We start from the raw sequence: 17,652 nt of genomic DNA, 5'->3' as shown, positions 1-17,652 counted from the left end.
CGTTACAACACTGGTGTCAGACTATAGCGCCAAGCATCTCAAAAGCCAAAAGACTCAAAACTGGGCATTGCCAGGTCTAATAAACAAGAAGATAACACAGATGTAAAGTCTGATGATGAAGTATCTGCTGGACATCCCAATGCTATTAACAGGCATGTTAGTTCTATGGAACGGGTCTACCGATCTGCCAATCGCCTCCAGCACCAAGTATCTTGGTAGGGAAACTGAAAAAAACAAAAAAAAAAAACAAAAAACTTCTGAACCATTTTCCTTGCCAGAAACCATCGAGGAAAGGTCTGGCAGCTCCAGACACCGACTGCCCCAAGGACACAGACTGATCGATAGATCTGATGCCTGGGGTCGACAGCAAGGTGGAGTCTTCACATTATAGAGCGGAGGAGAGCAATTTTAGAAAAATATCTGTTCAGCCTGACATACAGATTTGTAACATTTATCTCAACCCCAATGATCAAAAAAAATAATTGGTAATTAGGGAGAGGTGTCCATTTCGATTGGGTTTACGAGAGGTTTTAAACACTTCAGGGCAGTCTGCACCACAAAAGAAATTAGACAAAAATACTAATACTAACTAGTTCTGAGCTCAAACAGGTTTACATCACAGACAAAATGTTATTTTTTTTTTATTTCTCTTTTCCACCGATTGCTCCTATCCCAATGAGAAATGCACCAAAATGAACAGAATACCCCAATTCTAGTGTTAAAAGAAGGCACAGAGAAGGGGCGAGCTTCGAGTTTAAGAATAAGCTGCCACTAACCGGTTCCCACACTGCTTCTGAGAACGAATCACAAGAGACTGAGAAAAACAAACAAAATAATATAAATCAATGGTTCAGGGAGCGATAACACAAAACGAGACGTAAAAAAGAGAAATAAATAAGCCCAAATTCCTGGCTCCTGTATGATTCAGTCTTTTTGATAATTTTTTATTTTTTTTTACTTCCATCGCATGGACTTGATCCCCCATCTCTCACAAGAAGAGAAGGTAGTTGGTGCAGATGGCTTTCTAGCATCAGAGTGTAGACAGAAGGGTGGACTTGTCATTCATCCGCCATTAGCACCTCAAATCTTCAAGATGTGTTTATTTTTTTTCCATTTTGTGTTTTTTTTTTTCTTTAAATTTTGTGTTTTTTCCCCCCCATTTTGTCCACTTGCGACATGAAGTTCTGTTTGGTTCTAGTAGGCTGGTTGGCATCAGGTACCTGAGACAATAGCACCAATCCCATTGAACAGCAGATGGTGAGAGGTTGAACAATGGAGAGCGAGGCTCAGAGCAGAACTTGGTGCCACTAGGAATAAAATAGCTCGGAGGACTGCACTCTCGGGAGGAGTCACAGAATAGGTGTTGCCGTTTTGGCAGCTTTCACAGGAATGTAAGAAATTTATCAACTGTTCTTTCCATCTCCTGCAAAAAAGCAGAATCATTTATTAATTCACCATAGGAGTACTAAAGGTCTCAATGACATTTATCAGTTAATACAAGGCACTTAGTAATGTATTGTGACTGTCCACATTGCCTCCTAGATTCATTTCTCCATCACATCACACAATGTTTGTTTCCATGGTTACGGCCACCCTGTAATCCAGCTGCCGTGGACGTGCTTGTACACTATAGGAAAAAGTGCTGGACTGTGTGAGCTCCGTCTGTCCAGACCACCAGACAGGCCAGAGCCTTTACCTATATTGTGCAAGCACGACCACCACTGCTGGATTACAGGGTGGTCACAACCATGGAAACGAGCAGTATATAATGTGATGGAAAAATGAATCTATCCAGCAAAGAAGGCAATATGGAGAATCACAATACATTAGGAAGTCCCTTGTATTAACTTCCTCTACATGATAAATGTCATTTGTAGAAGAGAGACAACCCCTTCAAGGACAACAGCTAGTGCCTAAAGGACTTGGGGGGATTCATATCACGTTTTTGCTATCCATTTAACAGATGTGCTGTAAAAAAATAAAAATAAAAAAAAAAATAAAAAAAAAATGTGCAAATGTTAAACGGATGGCAAAAACGTGTATTATAATTTAATATATTTAATATATATATATATATATATATATATATATATATATATATATATATATATATATATATTAAAGAGTCAGGGAGGGGGGAAAAAGAAAAAAACTCCACGATCCACACGGCTCCCCAGGTACCCAGCCCCTCTGGGTCTCAGGAAAAGTGGCCGCTCAGCCCATCATTGGCAGTTCTGCGTTACATCTGCTGACTGGCCACATTTCCTGAAAGTAGGGAGGGACCAGGAAGTAGAGACCGGAAGTGTCAGAACTGGAATCTATATCTTTTGATTTTTTTTTAAGCCATGATAATTTTTTTTTCTTTTAATTTACCACACAACCCCCCGGGCCAATTCTGACAGTCTGGCTTTGGCCAATTTTAAATTATTATTTTTTTTTCATTCCAGCATGGACCACTTTTTCCATTTCTTGTTCGTGTTGTTATTGTTGCGGGAACATCTGTACTTTATATAGAGGGTTGCAGTTTGGTACATAATTTTACAAAATTCTTATGCATTTTATATATTTATTTTTTTACTATAAAAAAGGTACCGCCCTACTGTTCTATACACATTTACAGTCTATGTGCAGGCGATAATAGTACACAGTGTACTGGCAGTCAGACCAATCAAAATTACCTCTCAGTCTTCCGCATGCTATATCTGGTGCACCCATATAGACTGGAATGAGCTGCCATAACCAGTGAATAGACGCAAGCACCTTTGAGCCTCTTGGGCTCCATTCAGACGTCCGTAGTGCATTGTGGATCCGCAATACATCCGTCCGGCACCTCCATAGAACTGTCTATTCTTGTCTGCAATTGCAGACAAGAATAGGACATGTTCTATTGTTTTCTGGAGCCACGGACCGGAAGATCTGTGGCACGCTCCGGAAATGCAGAGAGCACATAGTGTCCCCATAGAGAATGAATGGGTCCACACCCATTCCGCAATTTGTGGAACAGATGCGGACCCATTATATGGACGAGTGAATGGAGCCTTAATGTGAGAGATTCAAGCTGTTAAGACATCAACCAGTGACATGCAGATATGTCCCAGGTACAAAACCCTTTCAAGGATCGAAATTTTCAAGTCTTAGGAATATTTAGACAGATGAGACATGCCATTGGCAGGGCCTCTTCAAGGCCATACACCTAAAGAAAAATTAATATTTTTTTTTTATACAAAATTTTACAGACTCAAGCGGTAGGCGCTCTGGAGGGTCCCACTACTAACCACTTACCTCTATTAGACTTGTTTTATCATAGTCCGTCCTGTGTGTGTAGATGCACTGGCTGAGAGCAGAGTACCATCGTTCTAGTTCGTCGACTGTTAAATTATCGCTCTTTTTTACCACTTTGTCAAGCAAACTCTGTAGAAAAAAATAATAAACAATATAAACAGACCTGGTCCTTCCATATATTTGTAATGCAGTGCAAGCTAAAATATAACGCCGCACTCATGCCAGCTCGCCGAGCATGCAGGTGTTCCCAAGGGGAGCCGATGGTGACTTATAGTACATATTGATAACCCATCCTCAAGATAGGTTATCAATGTGGCCGTCCCCTTGGATCAGTTGTTTGAAGAGGAGGCAACGCTCTAATGCCTCTTCAGGATTACACCGTGTGTTGTGTTGGATGCGCCATGTAGTCACAATTGTTTGTTTCATTCACTTGAACGGGATGAACAGTTGTAATCACACTGTGCTGCTGCAAGGGAGACAACGCACAGTGTAATCCTGATAGGGAAGTAGCGCTTGTACAGGAGAGTCGTTCTCTCCGATATCTGGGGGATAAATCGGAAGGCTCCGTTCACATTAGGTGGGTGGCTGATCTCGGGTTGGTCCAATATACAGTACAGACCAAAAGTTTGGACACACCTTCTCATTCAAAGAGTTTTATACTATGAAAATTGTAGATTCACACTGAAGGCTAACTATGAATTAACACATGTGGAATTATATACATAACAAAAAAGTGTGAAACAACTGAAAATATGTCATTCTAGGTTCTTCAAAGTAGCCACCTTTTGCTTTGATTACTGCTTTGCACACTCTTGGCCTTCTCTTGATGAGCTTCAAGAGGTAGTCACCTGAAATGGTCTTCCAACAGTTTTGAAGGAGTTCCCAGAGATGCTTAGCACTTGTTGGCCCTTTTGCCTTCACTCTGCGGTCCAGCTCACCCCAAACCATCTCGATTGGGTTCAAGTCCGGTGACTGTGGAGGTCAGGTCATCTGGCGCAGCACCCCATCACTCTCCTTCATGGTCAAATAGCCCTTACTCAGCCTGGAGGTGTGTTTGGGGTCATTGTCCTGTTGAAAAATAAATGATGGTCCCACTAAACGCAAACCGGATGGAATAGCATGCCGCTGCAAGATGCTGTGGTAGCCATGCTGGTTCAGTATGCCTTCAATTTTGAATAAATCCCCAACAGTGTCACCAGCAAAGCACCCCCACACCATCACACCTCCTCCTCCATGCTTCACGGTGGGAACCAGGCATGTAGAGTCCATCCGTTCACCTTTTCTGCATCGCACAAAGACACGGTGGTTGGAACCAAAGATCTTAAATTTGGACTCATCAGACCAAAGCACAGATTTCCACTGGTCTAATGTCCATTCCTTGTGTTCTTTAGCCCAAACAAGTCTCTTCTGCTTGTTGCCTGTCCTTAGCAGTGGTTTCCTAGCAGATATTCTACCATGAAGGCCTGATTCACAGTCTCCTCCTAACAGTTGTTCTAGAGATGTGTCTGCTGCTAGAACTCTGTGTGGCATTGACCTGGTCTCTAATCTGAGCTGCTGTTAACCTGCGATTTCTGAGGCTGGTGACTCGGATGAACTTATCCTCCGCAGCAGAGGTGACTCTTGGTCTTCCTTTCCTGGGGCGGTCCGCATGTGAGCCAGTTTCTTTGTAGCGTTTGATGGTTTTTGTGACTGCACTTGGGGACACTTTCAAAGTTTTCCCAATTTTCAGACTGACTGACCTTCATTTCTTAAAGTAATGATGGCCACTCGTTTTTCTTTACTTAGCTGCTTTTTTCTTGCCATAATACAAATTCTAACAGTCTATTCAGTAGGACTATCAGCTGTGTATCCACCTGACTTCTCCACAACGCAACTGATGGTCCCAACCCCATTTATAAGGCAAGAAATCCCACTTATTAAACCTGACAGGGCACACCTGTGAAGTGAAAACCATTTCAGGTGACTACCTCTTGAAGCTCATCAAGAGAATGCCAAGAGTGTGCAAAGCAGTAATCAAAGCAAAAGGTGGCTACTTTGAAGAACCTAGAATATGACATTTTCAGTTGTTTCACACTTTTTCGTTATGTATATAATTCCACATGTGTTAATTCATAGTTTTGATGCCTTCAGTGTGAATCTACAATTTTCATAGTCATGAAAATAAAGAAAACTCTTTGAATGAGAAGGTGTGTCCAAACTTTTGGTCTGTACTGTACATCTAATGTGTGGCCAGCACTTGATCCAATGCTTCCCTTTCAGCTGCAGGAAGTATGTGCCGCCATAACTGCTGATCACCAGGGATTCGGAAACCCTGCCCTTAATAATCAGCACTGATGGCAGAGGGAAGCGGATGACCCCTTTAAAGAGCATGTATAAAAGGCGAGGATCTCTTTACTACCCATGTGTAAGAGTATATAGTCACATAATAACTGAAGTGGCTGCTTACCTCGAGTCTCTTGTGATCCACAAGTAGCGGTGGCTCTGGGTCCAGCACTTCCTCCAGGTGCTGATCGGTCAGTGGTCTCGTGCCCTCTGCTTCACCTGTGTGAGCGCAGAACAGACAGATGAGACCAAATACATTGTCCTGGCACATGGCTACACACTGGGGCTAGTGCTCTCACTTTTTTCAAAATATGCATCACCCTCAGCAACTTTTTAATATAGTGGAGGGGCAGTGATACTGACCATTTTTGTAAATCTACTTTAATTACTGAAATCGTACATTTCGATTAAAAAAAATAGTTCTAAAGTGGCCCATTTTAAGCCTTAGCAAAGTTCCTCTGTCTTCTATTTACATAAGGCCTCCTGCACACAAACGTGTGCACCCCATGGTCGTGCTGCGGGCCGCAATGCACAAACATCCTCTGTGGGGAAGCCGCAGCTGATACATTCCCTTTAATGGGTCCGCAATCTGGCCGTTTCCATAGAAAATGTCCTATCTTTTTGCGAAACACGGAACGAAACCCCACGGAAGCACTCAGTAGTGCTTTCGTTGGGTTCCGTTCTTACGTTCCGCACCATTCTGCATCTCCGGATTCGCGGACCCTTTAAAGTGAATGGGTCCGCATCCGTGAAGCAGAATGGCCACAGAGCGGTGCCCGTGTATTGCGGATCTGCAAATGCAGCAACGGGAAGCACACGTTTGTGTGCAGGAGGCCTAACAGTGGATACCTACTCTACACTGACTGTTCTGTAGACAGAAGACAGGAGCGCTACTAAGGCTCAAAAAGGGCCACTTTAGCGCTATTTTCTAATCGAAATGTACGATTTCAGTAATTGAAGTATATTACAAAAATAGTCAACATGACTGCCCCTATACATTACAAAAAGAATGACAGTTACACTTTAACCCTTTCGCTACCAGCACCGTACATGTACGGCGCTGGAGCAATGTGCGAACATGGTGACCGCTCGCACGTGCAGCGGACGTCATGGCCAGCAGATCTCTGCTGTTTCATACAGCAGAGACCTGCAGCCAATTACCGTGACCGGCAATAATGACGAGTGAGGTCACGGCATCTAAATGAGCAAAAAGCCGGAAAGCTTATGCTTCCAGGCATCCTACCGATGCCCCATGTGGCCAAATGGGGCATCGGTACTTGCGCTGAACACATTCAGCCTCGCTGATGAGGCTGAAAGGGTTCAGTCTGCAATTCTTATTTTCATATAGAAGAAAGACAGCTCACCACCTTGTAAATTCGCTTGCACGGGAAGGGATCGCTCCCACTATAAAATCAGAATAAATCCCAGCTGGGGTTTATTGTGATTGCAATTCTTATTTTGGCCACCAGATGGCAGGCCAGGATAAGAAATGAGCAAAATTGACTTTCAATGGCAAATATAAAGTCCCTGAAACAAAAAAGAAAAATTAAAAAACATAAGCTCATATGTGAGCCACAAAATGATCACAAAAAATAAAAGTTAAATAAATAAAAAAAAATTTATAAAAATATATATAAAAAAGTTTAATAAACATCATGGGTATCGCCGCGACCGAAAATAAAATAGAAAAAAAAAAATTCCAATAGAGTGAATTGCGAAACGGAAATAAGGGAATAAGGGTCAAAATGGCCGATTTGCCATTTTTTCATTGCTACTCTTACACCCCCCCCCCCAAATTTTTTTATTTTTTTTTTAACTAAAATGTGATCAAAAAGTCACGCACACTTCAAAATGGTATCAAACAGTACAGATTGTTAAAATAAATAAAAAAAAATAAAAGCTCAGTATAAAAAAGTTATGGGGGTCAGAATATGGTGATGAAAAAAAAGTTATTTTTATCAAAGTTTACATTTATTTTTACCTATACATATAGGGTATCGTTGTAATCGTACTGACCCAGAGAATGAAGGTCGTGGGTCAGTTTTGCCATAAACGAAACGCTGTGGGAACAAAACCGATAAAAAACGGTGGAGAGATTGCGTTTTTTTCCAATTCCACTCCATTTGGAATTTTCCCGCCTCCCACTACATTATGCCACAATTAATGGTGGCATAAGGCTACTTTCACACTTGCGTTCAGAGCGGATCCGTCTGGTGTCTGCACAGACGGATCCGCTCATATAATGCAGACGATGGGATACGTTCAGAACGGATCCGTCTGCATTATATTTCAGAAAAATTCTAAGTGTGAAAGTAGCTTCAGACGGATCCGTCCAGACTTTACATTGAAAGTCAATGGGGGACGGATCCGTTTGAAATTGAAGTTGACACAAAATGGCTCAAACGGACCCGTCCTCATTGACTTACATTGTAAGTCTGGACGGATCAGTTTGCCTCCGCACGGCCAAACGGTGCCAGACTGATGCATTCTGAGCGGATCCGCATCCACTCAGAATGCACTGGGGCCGTACGGATGCTTTCGGGGCAGCTTGCGAGAGCCTTCAATCGGAACTCACAAGCGGAGCCCCGAACGCAAGTGTGAAAGTAGCCTTAGAAAGTACAACTTGTCCCGCAAAAAAAAAGCCCTCATATAGCTATGTGAGTCTCTCTCTCTCATATCTGTCTATCTCTCATATCTATCTCATATCTCATATCTCCTATCTATCTATCTATATCTCCTATCTATCTATCTATCTCTCCTATCTATCTATCTATATCTCCTATCTATCTATCTATATCTCCTATCTATCTATATCTCCTATCTATCTATATCTCCTATCTATCTATCTATCTCTCCTATCTATCTATCTATATCTCCTACTATCTATCTATATCTCCTATCTATCTATATCTCCTATCTATCTATCTATCTCTCCTATCTATCCATCTATCTCTCATATCTATCTATCTATCTCATATCTATCTATCTATCTATCTCTCATATCTATCTATCTATCTATCTAATATCTATCTATCTAATATCTATCTATCTAATATCTATCTATCTAATATCTATCTATCTAATATCTATCTATCTAATATCTATCTATCTATCTAAAAAAAAAAGAAGTTATGGCTCACACAAAATAGAGAAGAAAAATGAAACAAAAAACAAAAACAAAAAAATCCGGTAGCCAAAGGGTTGTGCCACGTCAGCAAATAGCATTTATCATGAAGAGGAATACAAGGCACTTACTAATTACGGTACACAGTTAATATGGTCCATCAAGTTCAACCAAGGGATAGGTGGGGACGCGAATCCCCAGAAGTATTGCGATTCTCTATATTGCCTCCTTTGCTGGCTTTATTCATTTTACCATCACATTATACACTGCTCGTTACCATGGTTACGACCACCCTGCAATCCATCAGCAGTCGCTGTGCTTGCCCACTATTGGAAAATGCACTAGCCTGTGTGCGCTCCTATAGTCCCGCCACCAGGAAGGCCAACGCGTTTTGCTATAGTGTGCAAGCACAATCACCACTGATGGATTGCAGGGTGGTCGGAACCATAGAAATGAGCAGCGTATAATATGATGGAAAAATTAATCAGGCCAGCAACGGAATAAATATGGATAACAATACATTAGTAACTCCCTTCTATTAAGTTTGTCTACATGATAAATGCCATTTGCTGAAGTGAGACAACCCCTTTAAGACTGATGACTTAACCTCTCAGTATCTGACTGGTGGGGGTCCTGCAAGTGCTGCGGCCTTCTCTCAGCTCACCAAGCACAGCGCCGTACATTGTATAGTGGCCGTGCTCGGTATCACGCTCAGCCTCATTCACTTCTAGGGGGATGTGAGCTGTGCTTAGAGCACATGAACATGACATCACATAACCTAGGAAAAACAAGAGCAGGTTGCAGCTCTATTGCGGTGCCATCTCAGACAGCCGAATTGGTGGGGGTCCTGGGTGTCAGACAGATCCCATACTGATGACCTATCCAGAGCACAGGTCATCATCCGTATTAACGAGTCTCACAGAACTCCTTTAATGCCTGTCTTAATAAAATTAGCCCCGGTGAGAGTTCACTCACAAAGTTTCAAAATTATAAAAAAAAGCAGATGATCGCTAACCAGGACAATCCATAGATCCGCTGCCAGCTTGCGGCAGGAGGAGGCAGTCATCAGCTTAGCACAGGTGACACTGACTTCAATCAGATTTAAAAAACACACAAAATATTCTCAGCGCACATTTAGCCAAGAGGAAGGGCAGAAAATATCCCTTCAAATCACTTCACCATAAAGACACACAAGTGAGATATGCACGGTCAGTCGGTATACAGTTCCCTGTGAAAAGCTTCATCAGGTTAAAGGATAACGATCATATTTTCATAAAAAAAAAAAAATCTATTTTAGCATATGTTACAGCAGCAGCATTATGCATAAACCAATCTTTAGTTTTCCATGCGTTTCCCCTTAGTTACGGCTGTTTTAAAGCCTACATTATGAGGATCTTCTCAAGATGGCTCCTCTGCCAGCTCTGAGGCCAAAACTGCTTTCCCTCAGGTCACATACAAATTTGCTGTAGCCAGCAGCTTCCTGCCAGCCAATCAGATTGGATCACTGAGAGACACGCCTCCTGCAGGCAAGCAGTGTGAAGGACCGCCCCTCTGTCTTCCTAGCCGGAGACAGATGAGCCCTAGCAACGGTCTTTTAAGGGAGCAGTGTAAAGGGACAGGAGACATTAATGGAACCTGTTCTAAGGTAATTCCAGATCTTTTGGCAATCACCGACAGACTCAGGTATACATGCCTGGCTCTAATAAACTAGCAAAACAAAAAAGGTTATTCTTTAAGACTTCATCAGGTTAAGACTATGTTCTCCACGGTGGCAGAGGTTCCACCTGGTCCTGAGACCGATCCCTGACACCGCATGCGCCCCCCCAGTCTATAAGAAAACCTGCGGACCCGCACTCTCGCTACGCAGTGGCATGTGTTATACAGAAACGTGAACTTTTTAATCTGACAGCAATAATTATCGAGCCGCCCGGCGCCTGATATTTGATCATTTAAGATGATGTTTAACTAAGGATCCAGATGTGGTCATGGTTTTGATGAAGCAGCTGCTCAACATTTGAAACCAGCCGGATTCCTCAGGCGTAACCTTTCCGCGCGGCGCCGAGCTTGCGCCGTCTTTTCACGATATTTAAGCAGCTACTGTATTTTCAATGAGACTGGCATCTAAAAGCTTTCCTGAAATGGGGGCATCCTAAAAGCTGAGCTTCGAGCATTTACTAAACAGACGCTTTGTGCTCAGGAGAGGTTCGCTGGCTGAATCCCAACGCTTCTCACCACATCACAGACTGGCAAGATATTGCAGCCAATATGTGAAAAGTCAGCCGGAAAACCTGTAAGGGAAATGAGGCAGACACAATACAACTGAAAGCAAGTGGCAACATGATATTAAAAACTATATCTATTAGCTGTAAAATACGGTAACTTTATCTTTTTTCCCTCTCATGCATCATCCCCGATGTGTAACCCCACCAACCCCAACCAGCCATAAAATTGAAATCACCTGCTTACTATTTTGGGCCAAAAATCATTGGTTTTCAAATAGTCTTTATTAAAGGGTATCTGTACCTACAAAACTGGCTGACCTGTTACATGTGCACTTGGAAGCTGAAGGCATCTGTGTTGGTCCCATGTACACGTGTCCATATAGCTGAGAATTTTTTTTTATATGCAAATGAGCTTCTAGGAGCAATCGGGGCGTTACAGTTACACCTAGAGGCTCTGCTCTCTCAGTCCTCTCCCCTTTGACAGGACCAAGCAGTGAAAACATAAATCACGCCTGGCCCTGACAAAGTGCAAAGGGTGCAGCAGTTGTAGAGGGAGCAGAGCCTCTAGGAGCAACGGGGGCGTTGTCGTTACACCTAGAGACTCATTTGCATATATTAAATCATTTTTCTCAGTAATGCAGGCACATATGAACATGGGACCAACACAGATGCCTTCAGCTGCCAAACGCACATGTAACAGGTCAGCCAGTGTCATAGGTACAAAACTGTTGACAGATGCCAACCCTTAGGAAAGGACATCACCAGCCGATCGACGCTATTCCCACTGAAATGAATGAGCACTGCAGTGACGAGTACTGCCCACTACGGCGCTGTCTACTTCCAGTGCCAGCTACAGAGAACATGTACACAGTAGAGCAGCGATGCGGGGTGTCGGACCCCAGATAAGCTAGCGATGGCCTATCCTGAAGATAGGCAGTCACTTGAAAAAGGTGGGTCAACCCCTGTAAGTACCCGAGACATTCCCTTCTGACCCTTTAAGTGGTCCACTTACCTCTTTGTACATCTAATAATTCCACACTGTCCGGCTCTTCCTCAAGCTCGTTACTTTGATTGGCTGCATCTTGACCTGCACTTGCTGCATCACAGCAGTTTACTAGTTCATCGTGGGGGGCTCCCGAGTCAGAGCCTTTGTCTGTAGTCTCGAGGTTACCGGATTTTGCATTTCCATTATGGATATCGGACACTGGTGTGCTTTCTATACTGTCCATTGATGCACAGCCATTTACATAGTCTGCAGCAAGGGGAGGATCCTTGCAAGTAACTGTTCTCTCCTTCAATGCTACATCGTTATTGACCAACATGGATTCGTTTGAGGTGTCCTCCTCGGTGGACACAAAGCTGCTGCCCTTTTCAAGGGTCCCATTCTGGTGGTCCACCTCTGCATCCATAATGTCACAGGAGGACTCATCGTTGGTCACTGAGTGATCTCCTGTCTCGTCTCCGTTCTCCTCCAGACAGTCTCCATTCTCCAAGGGATCCTCATTGTCTTCGTCATCTCGAAACTTGGAATCTTCGTCGTCCTTCTTTAAATAAGTGGATTTCTTTTTCCTAATTATTCCTCTGCCCCACTGAGAGCGCCGGCGGTGCTTCTTCCGGATGGGAACTGTTAATTAAAGAAATAAACAAATTAATCAGATATGTGCTTTGGAAATAAAATAAAAATATGAACAAAAGGTTGGAAAAAAGACAACCGATGAGGTGCATTCACTTCCCCACAGCTGGGACAGGAGCCCACCGCAGACCACTTCAAGTTTTGACAGAAAAAAACAAGTTTCAGGAAGACAGGCTCCTAATAAATCCCAGGGTTGAAGCAAATGTTGGAAATTAGCTGCAGGCTTTTCTTTAAGAAAAACAAAAACAAAGAAAATAGAGTCTACCTAACAGTCGACTGTGCAAACCACAAGCCGTGCCCTGGAAAGCTGCGGACAATTCTTCAAAAAGTTAGACATTTTACGCCAAGTAAACCAATTGTGTCCAGTGTGTGGTTAATGTTAAGTGATGAATGCGCATATCTTTCTATATTCTGACCTGTCCTCATGGTACTGTTGGGACTCCTAGCACTAGGACCTCCAAATCGCCGAGAGTGAAGAAACCAGCAGCACTGGTTGGCAGATTTCAGTACTGCTAAGCCGTCAAGTTCTTCGGTGAATTTAATGTAGCTCTCTTGAGCAAGCTTCAAGGAGCCAACAACAACTGCAGCCTATAAGAGATTCCTCACAGATCTTCTGATGGGTCCACACTAAATCGAAATGTGTTAGACTCAATGCACTTTCACACAATTTGGTGTAACTAGCAAGTTTCTAAATCACTTCGTTGAAAAAAAAATATATATCTGCCTGCAGCCCCCTGGGAGAAACAAACAACTGTAAATTCGGGGCCTCTAGGGGTCTCGCTTCTGCCCAAGTTGCAGTCCACTGCCTGTTGTCGGGCCAGATCCGTCCCTGTTAACAGACACAGAAGACGACGGAGAGGAAGTGTGGGCGTGCGAGAGCTGGCCGAGATCCTGAGCCTGATAATAGATGATTACTCTTACTGGTAATTTGATTTCCCGTAGCCTCCACAACGGCACTAGGTATTAACAACTGAATCCTTCTATCCGTGCCGGTGTGGAGGCGTTAGGGAAATAACTGCTTCTGCACTTAACAGGAGCCCCCTGCCTTACTGTAAGTGTAATTTATCCCTCCTTATCTGCCCTGTGAGCTCCAGAGCCGAAAACAAACATAGTGGGAAGGAAAAGGATGCTAGCCGTACAGTGCTGGCAGAAGGGAGACGCTCCCTGCTTCTGAGTGAAATGCATCTAGCTGTGCAGCTGAAACAGGGAATAATATGGCTGGGGAAAAAAAATAAAAAATTCAGGGAAGCCCAAACAACTGTGCCTGCAAGGGCCAAGGGCCAACATTCATTGGTCACGTGGCCTAGGAGCAGCTCAGCCACATAGAAGTGAGCTAGCACAACCGCTATACAGTGTTCGGTGCTGTGCTTAGTGAGCTGCAAGAAGACAGTGACGCTCACAGGAGCGCCACAGACTTCTCAAAACTGCTAAAGAGTGGAATTCCTGGGTGTAGGACCCCCACCGATCAAAAAAAATAAAAAAATGCATTGGGACAAAAACGGAGCCTCAGCATTGGGATTAATCGTCTTAAGAAGCATGGCGCCCGAGCAGGTCATTAAGATGTGAAGACACAGACATGTGCCTACTGGGAATACACTATTAAGAGAAGCTCTTGGTGTAAGTATAGAGCAGGGCAATCTGACATTCTGCTATACGCTATTTCACACCGGTTACAAAGGCTGCATCTATCCAAGGGGGGAAAAACCTGTCTAAGAGACTCTCCTCAGACTGAGCCAACAGGAGAGGATCAGCTTGTATCACACCAACAAGAACGTGACCACTGACTACACGCCCGGCAGTGCTGAGGCTCCTCTAACAAGCTGGGGTAATGCACAATGCTCGGCTCAGCGCCGTAATCATTAGGACGTGGAGGTAGCAATTTTTAGTGAATCCAAAGAATAAACAATTTATCAAAAGATTTTCAGGAAGATACCAGTTCCGTAATTACTTCTTGGTCTGCACCTTGGCGCACAGTTCGTTCACGGAGCTGCAGGTGATTAAAAAGAAAAGGTACAACGACAAAGAAATAAACGAGAAGGCGTTCTGGACAATAGGAGAGATGCGTGTGATGTGGGCGCCACCTGCAGCACAGAAGGGGAATTGAATGAAGCTAAATTCTAGCAACCTCTTTCTAGCACTTAATTCCTTACCATTTATTATAGAAAGGTCTTTAGGTCTCGCTCCGTCTCTGGTCGGCAGTGTGCACTTTGTGCCTCTAGCTAGGACCCCTGTTAAAAGCATTACTGCATTTTTTGTAAGGTCAGGGAACCAGGTAGACTAAAAACAAGTCCTCATCATACCAAGATTGCAGCCCCCTGCTATACGGGGGTCACAGTAGATGGCAGACGTACATGCAAATTCATGCGAGCCCAATATTGCAAATGACCCCCCCCAAAATTGCAGCAAATGTAAAATTGCACGTGATTACGTCACAATGAAGACCAAGACTAACTCATGGATTATTTTTTTCCCCTGATCCTTATCATTTGTGTATTTGTTATGATCACATTGTTTAACCCGCAGCACCTAAGAGGTTAAAAAGCTCAGAGACCAACCTCATTGGTGTCCGATCAGCGCCTGGTGCCCAAAACCCAGGAGATGCCACTAGATTGTTGCTTTACTACTGGTAAATGTTCACTATTCTACTCCTACGCAAGCATTAAAATGGTTGGCCAGGATTTTCTCACAGAGTATCCTCTGGATAGGTCCTCAATATCTGATCGACGGGGGTCCGACACCCCACACCCCTGAAGACCAGCTGTTTCCTTGTAGCGCCAGCGCTGGATGGAGCTGGTATCTGCAGTGCTGCTTCCATTGGAGTAGAAGCAAGTCTGCAATTACAAGCTCTGTCCACTACACCATGGATGGCGCTGGAGCTTCAAGGAATCAGCTGATCTGCAGTAGTTTTAGGGCGTCAGGCCCCTGCCGATCAGATATACTGAATGCCTATCCTCAGGATAGGCTATCAATAACACAATCTTGTAATATCCCTTTAAGGCTGTACTGCAAGAAGTGTGCACCGTTCAAGGGGTTGTCCAATGAAAAATTTCACATTTTTCAAACCAGCACCTGGATCTGAATACTTTTGTAATTGCATTGTTATTCGCCGAGATCTCTGTACAGCGCCAACTGCTGTTTTCTTTCTCAAAATTCTTTGCACATGCTCAGTTCCACCCTTCAACTGACACCAGCTGCAGCAGACAGGACACGCCCCAAAGCTGACAGCTTGAAATAAATCTAGCAGAGCAATTGGAGCAATGAATGGGGAGATCTATGGATCCATGTGAGGTACAGGGCTGGTTCTAGCTTTGTTAGAAAGAGATGGTCATGTTCTATCTCAGTGTTTCCCAACCAGTGTGCCTCCAGCTGTTGCAAAACTACAACTCCCAGCATGCCCGCACAGCCAAAGGCTGTCCGGCATGCTGGGAGTTGTAGTTTTGCAACAGCTGGAGGCACACTGGTTGGGAAACACTGCTCTACATGAAGTCCGATTTTCATCTTTTACATTGTTCACGGAATACCCCCTTTAAGCCCGCCAAGGACATATTCCAGACACTTTACTTCTAAAAAGGTCAAGGAGGGAAGAGGACATATAATTTGAGTAAATGTAAGAGCAGACACAGATCTTCTGTCTGTAGTGTTGGAGACCTATAAGCCAATCAAGAACTAGGTCACAGATAGACAGCACAAATTAAAGGGGCTGCCCAGGGCGCTAAAACAGTCCTTCAAAGAAAAACTAATAGCATGTAATGGAGGGATCACTTCTGGGACCCTCGGCAAGTGCTCATTTTGCTGCAGGCAAAAATGAAGATTTACATTGATCCAGACCTCATCTTAGCTGATGGAGGGGGGTCCATCTCTTCTGCCCCCTCAGCCACAATGCCAACCACTTTAAGGGTCCATTCACGCGTCCGTAATTTAATTTGTTCTACAATTTGCAGACCTATTCACTTTCAATGGGGCTGGAACGGATGCAAATCCGCATTTTCGGGATCCGCAATTCCGTTCCTGAAAAAAACGGAACATATCCTATTCTTGTCCGCAATTGAGGACCAAAAAAGGCATTTTCTATTATAGTGTCTGTGATGTGTGGTCTGCAAATTGCAGATCGCACATTGCAGGTGCAAAACACTTACGGACGTGTGAATGGATCCTAAAACGGATGATCCTTGCTAAATTTGGTTCCATGCAGAGATTTATGAAAACTGCGGCAAGTGTAAAGTGGAGGAGTTATGCAGAGCAATTAGAGACCTTCTCATGGGCGATGCATGAATCCGTGGATCCGGTAAGATGGGCAGCACTGTACTGCAGCGATGATTTTACCCAAAGCCGTCCTTTATCTGCAGCCACATACAGAAGACTGGCAAGGTACAGCGCCCGCTGCTGGCAGCACATAACCATGACATGTTTGCATTGCAGCAGCGGCTATATGTCAGCCTCCTCCAGGGAAGGCCTGACAAGCCTTGGTCACGTTCACGGCTCCTTTTTATAAATAATGGAGTATTTTAATTAAAGACAGCAGCTGATGCCCTGGAAATATGGATCCCGGTGACATCTGAAGGGAAGCCTCCCTTGGCTTGCTGCTGTTTCTTCTGTATCTAAGGCCTCCAGAATGCGAATCTTGTAAGAAACGGTATCTGGTGTGTGGCGCCGGCTGGTGAGACACATTGAGATTCATGTCAGCTGTTCGCTAACTATGCACAGCCTCGCGTATCCGTCTCCACCAGGCCGATGCACAAGCTTTTACATCGAGCTCTATAAAGCTCCGTGCGGTGCGTGCAGTGTCATTTTACACTTGGCAACCTTTTACAGGGCTGTGTTCAAATAGACGGCCTGGCAAGCAGTGCTCGTGTATGCAGGGCACCCGTGGGAGTGCGCCAGCTGTCGTAACGCGAGCCCCTTACCGCACCTGGCAGACGGGAACATCCCAAGTGGGCGAATCACTGGAGAAACCAGAGTCTTACACATTATCGACTAAAACTAAACTGTTGTCTCACTACATTAGATTACTATAAGGCTGCCATGACCCAAATGCTTGGACAACCTACAGCTCTCGCTCCTCTCCCTAT

The 17,652-nt window shown here is 44.0% G+C and overlaps 1 protein-coding gene across 4 annotated transcripts in view; it reads right to left on the bottom strand.

The window, feature by feature from the left end:
- Positions 1–628: 628 nt before the first annotated feature.
- The window catches only part of ATAD2B (ATPase family AAA domain containing 2B), a 114,280-nt gene continuing 97,256 nt past the window's right edge, over positions 629–17,652 (bottom strand). For all 4 annotated transcript variants that reach the window (XM_044291349.1, XM_044291350.1, XM_044291351.1 and 1 more), the window contains 4 exons: positions 11,963–12,574; positions 5,729–5,823; positions 3,283–3,411; positions 629–1,423 (listed from right to left, as the gene is read on the bottom strand). In XM_044291349.1, the coding sequence (XP_044147284.1) occupies positions 1,382–1,423; positions 3,283–3,411; positions 5,729–5,823; positions 11,963–12,574 (878 nt within the window). In that variant the 3' untranslated portion in view covers positions 629–1,381. The remainder of the gene's footprint in view (positions 1,424–3,282; positions 3,412–5,728; positions 5,824–11,962; positions 12,575–17,652) is intronic.

Source organism: Bufo gargarizans, chromosome 4 (genome assembly GCF_014858855.1).
Source record: "Bufo gargarizans isolate SCDJY-AF-19 chromosome 4, ASM1485885v1, whole genome shotgun sequence".
Lineage (NCBI taxonomy): Eukaryota > Metazoa > Chordata > Amphibia > Anura > Bufonidae > Bufo > Bufo gargarizans.
This window is presented reverse-complemented; position numbering and strand designations above follow the sequence as displayed.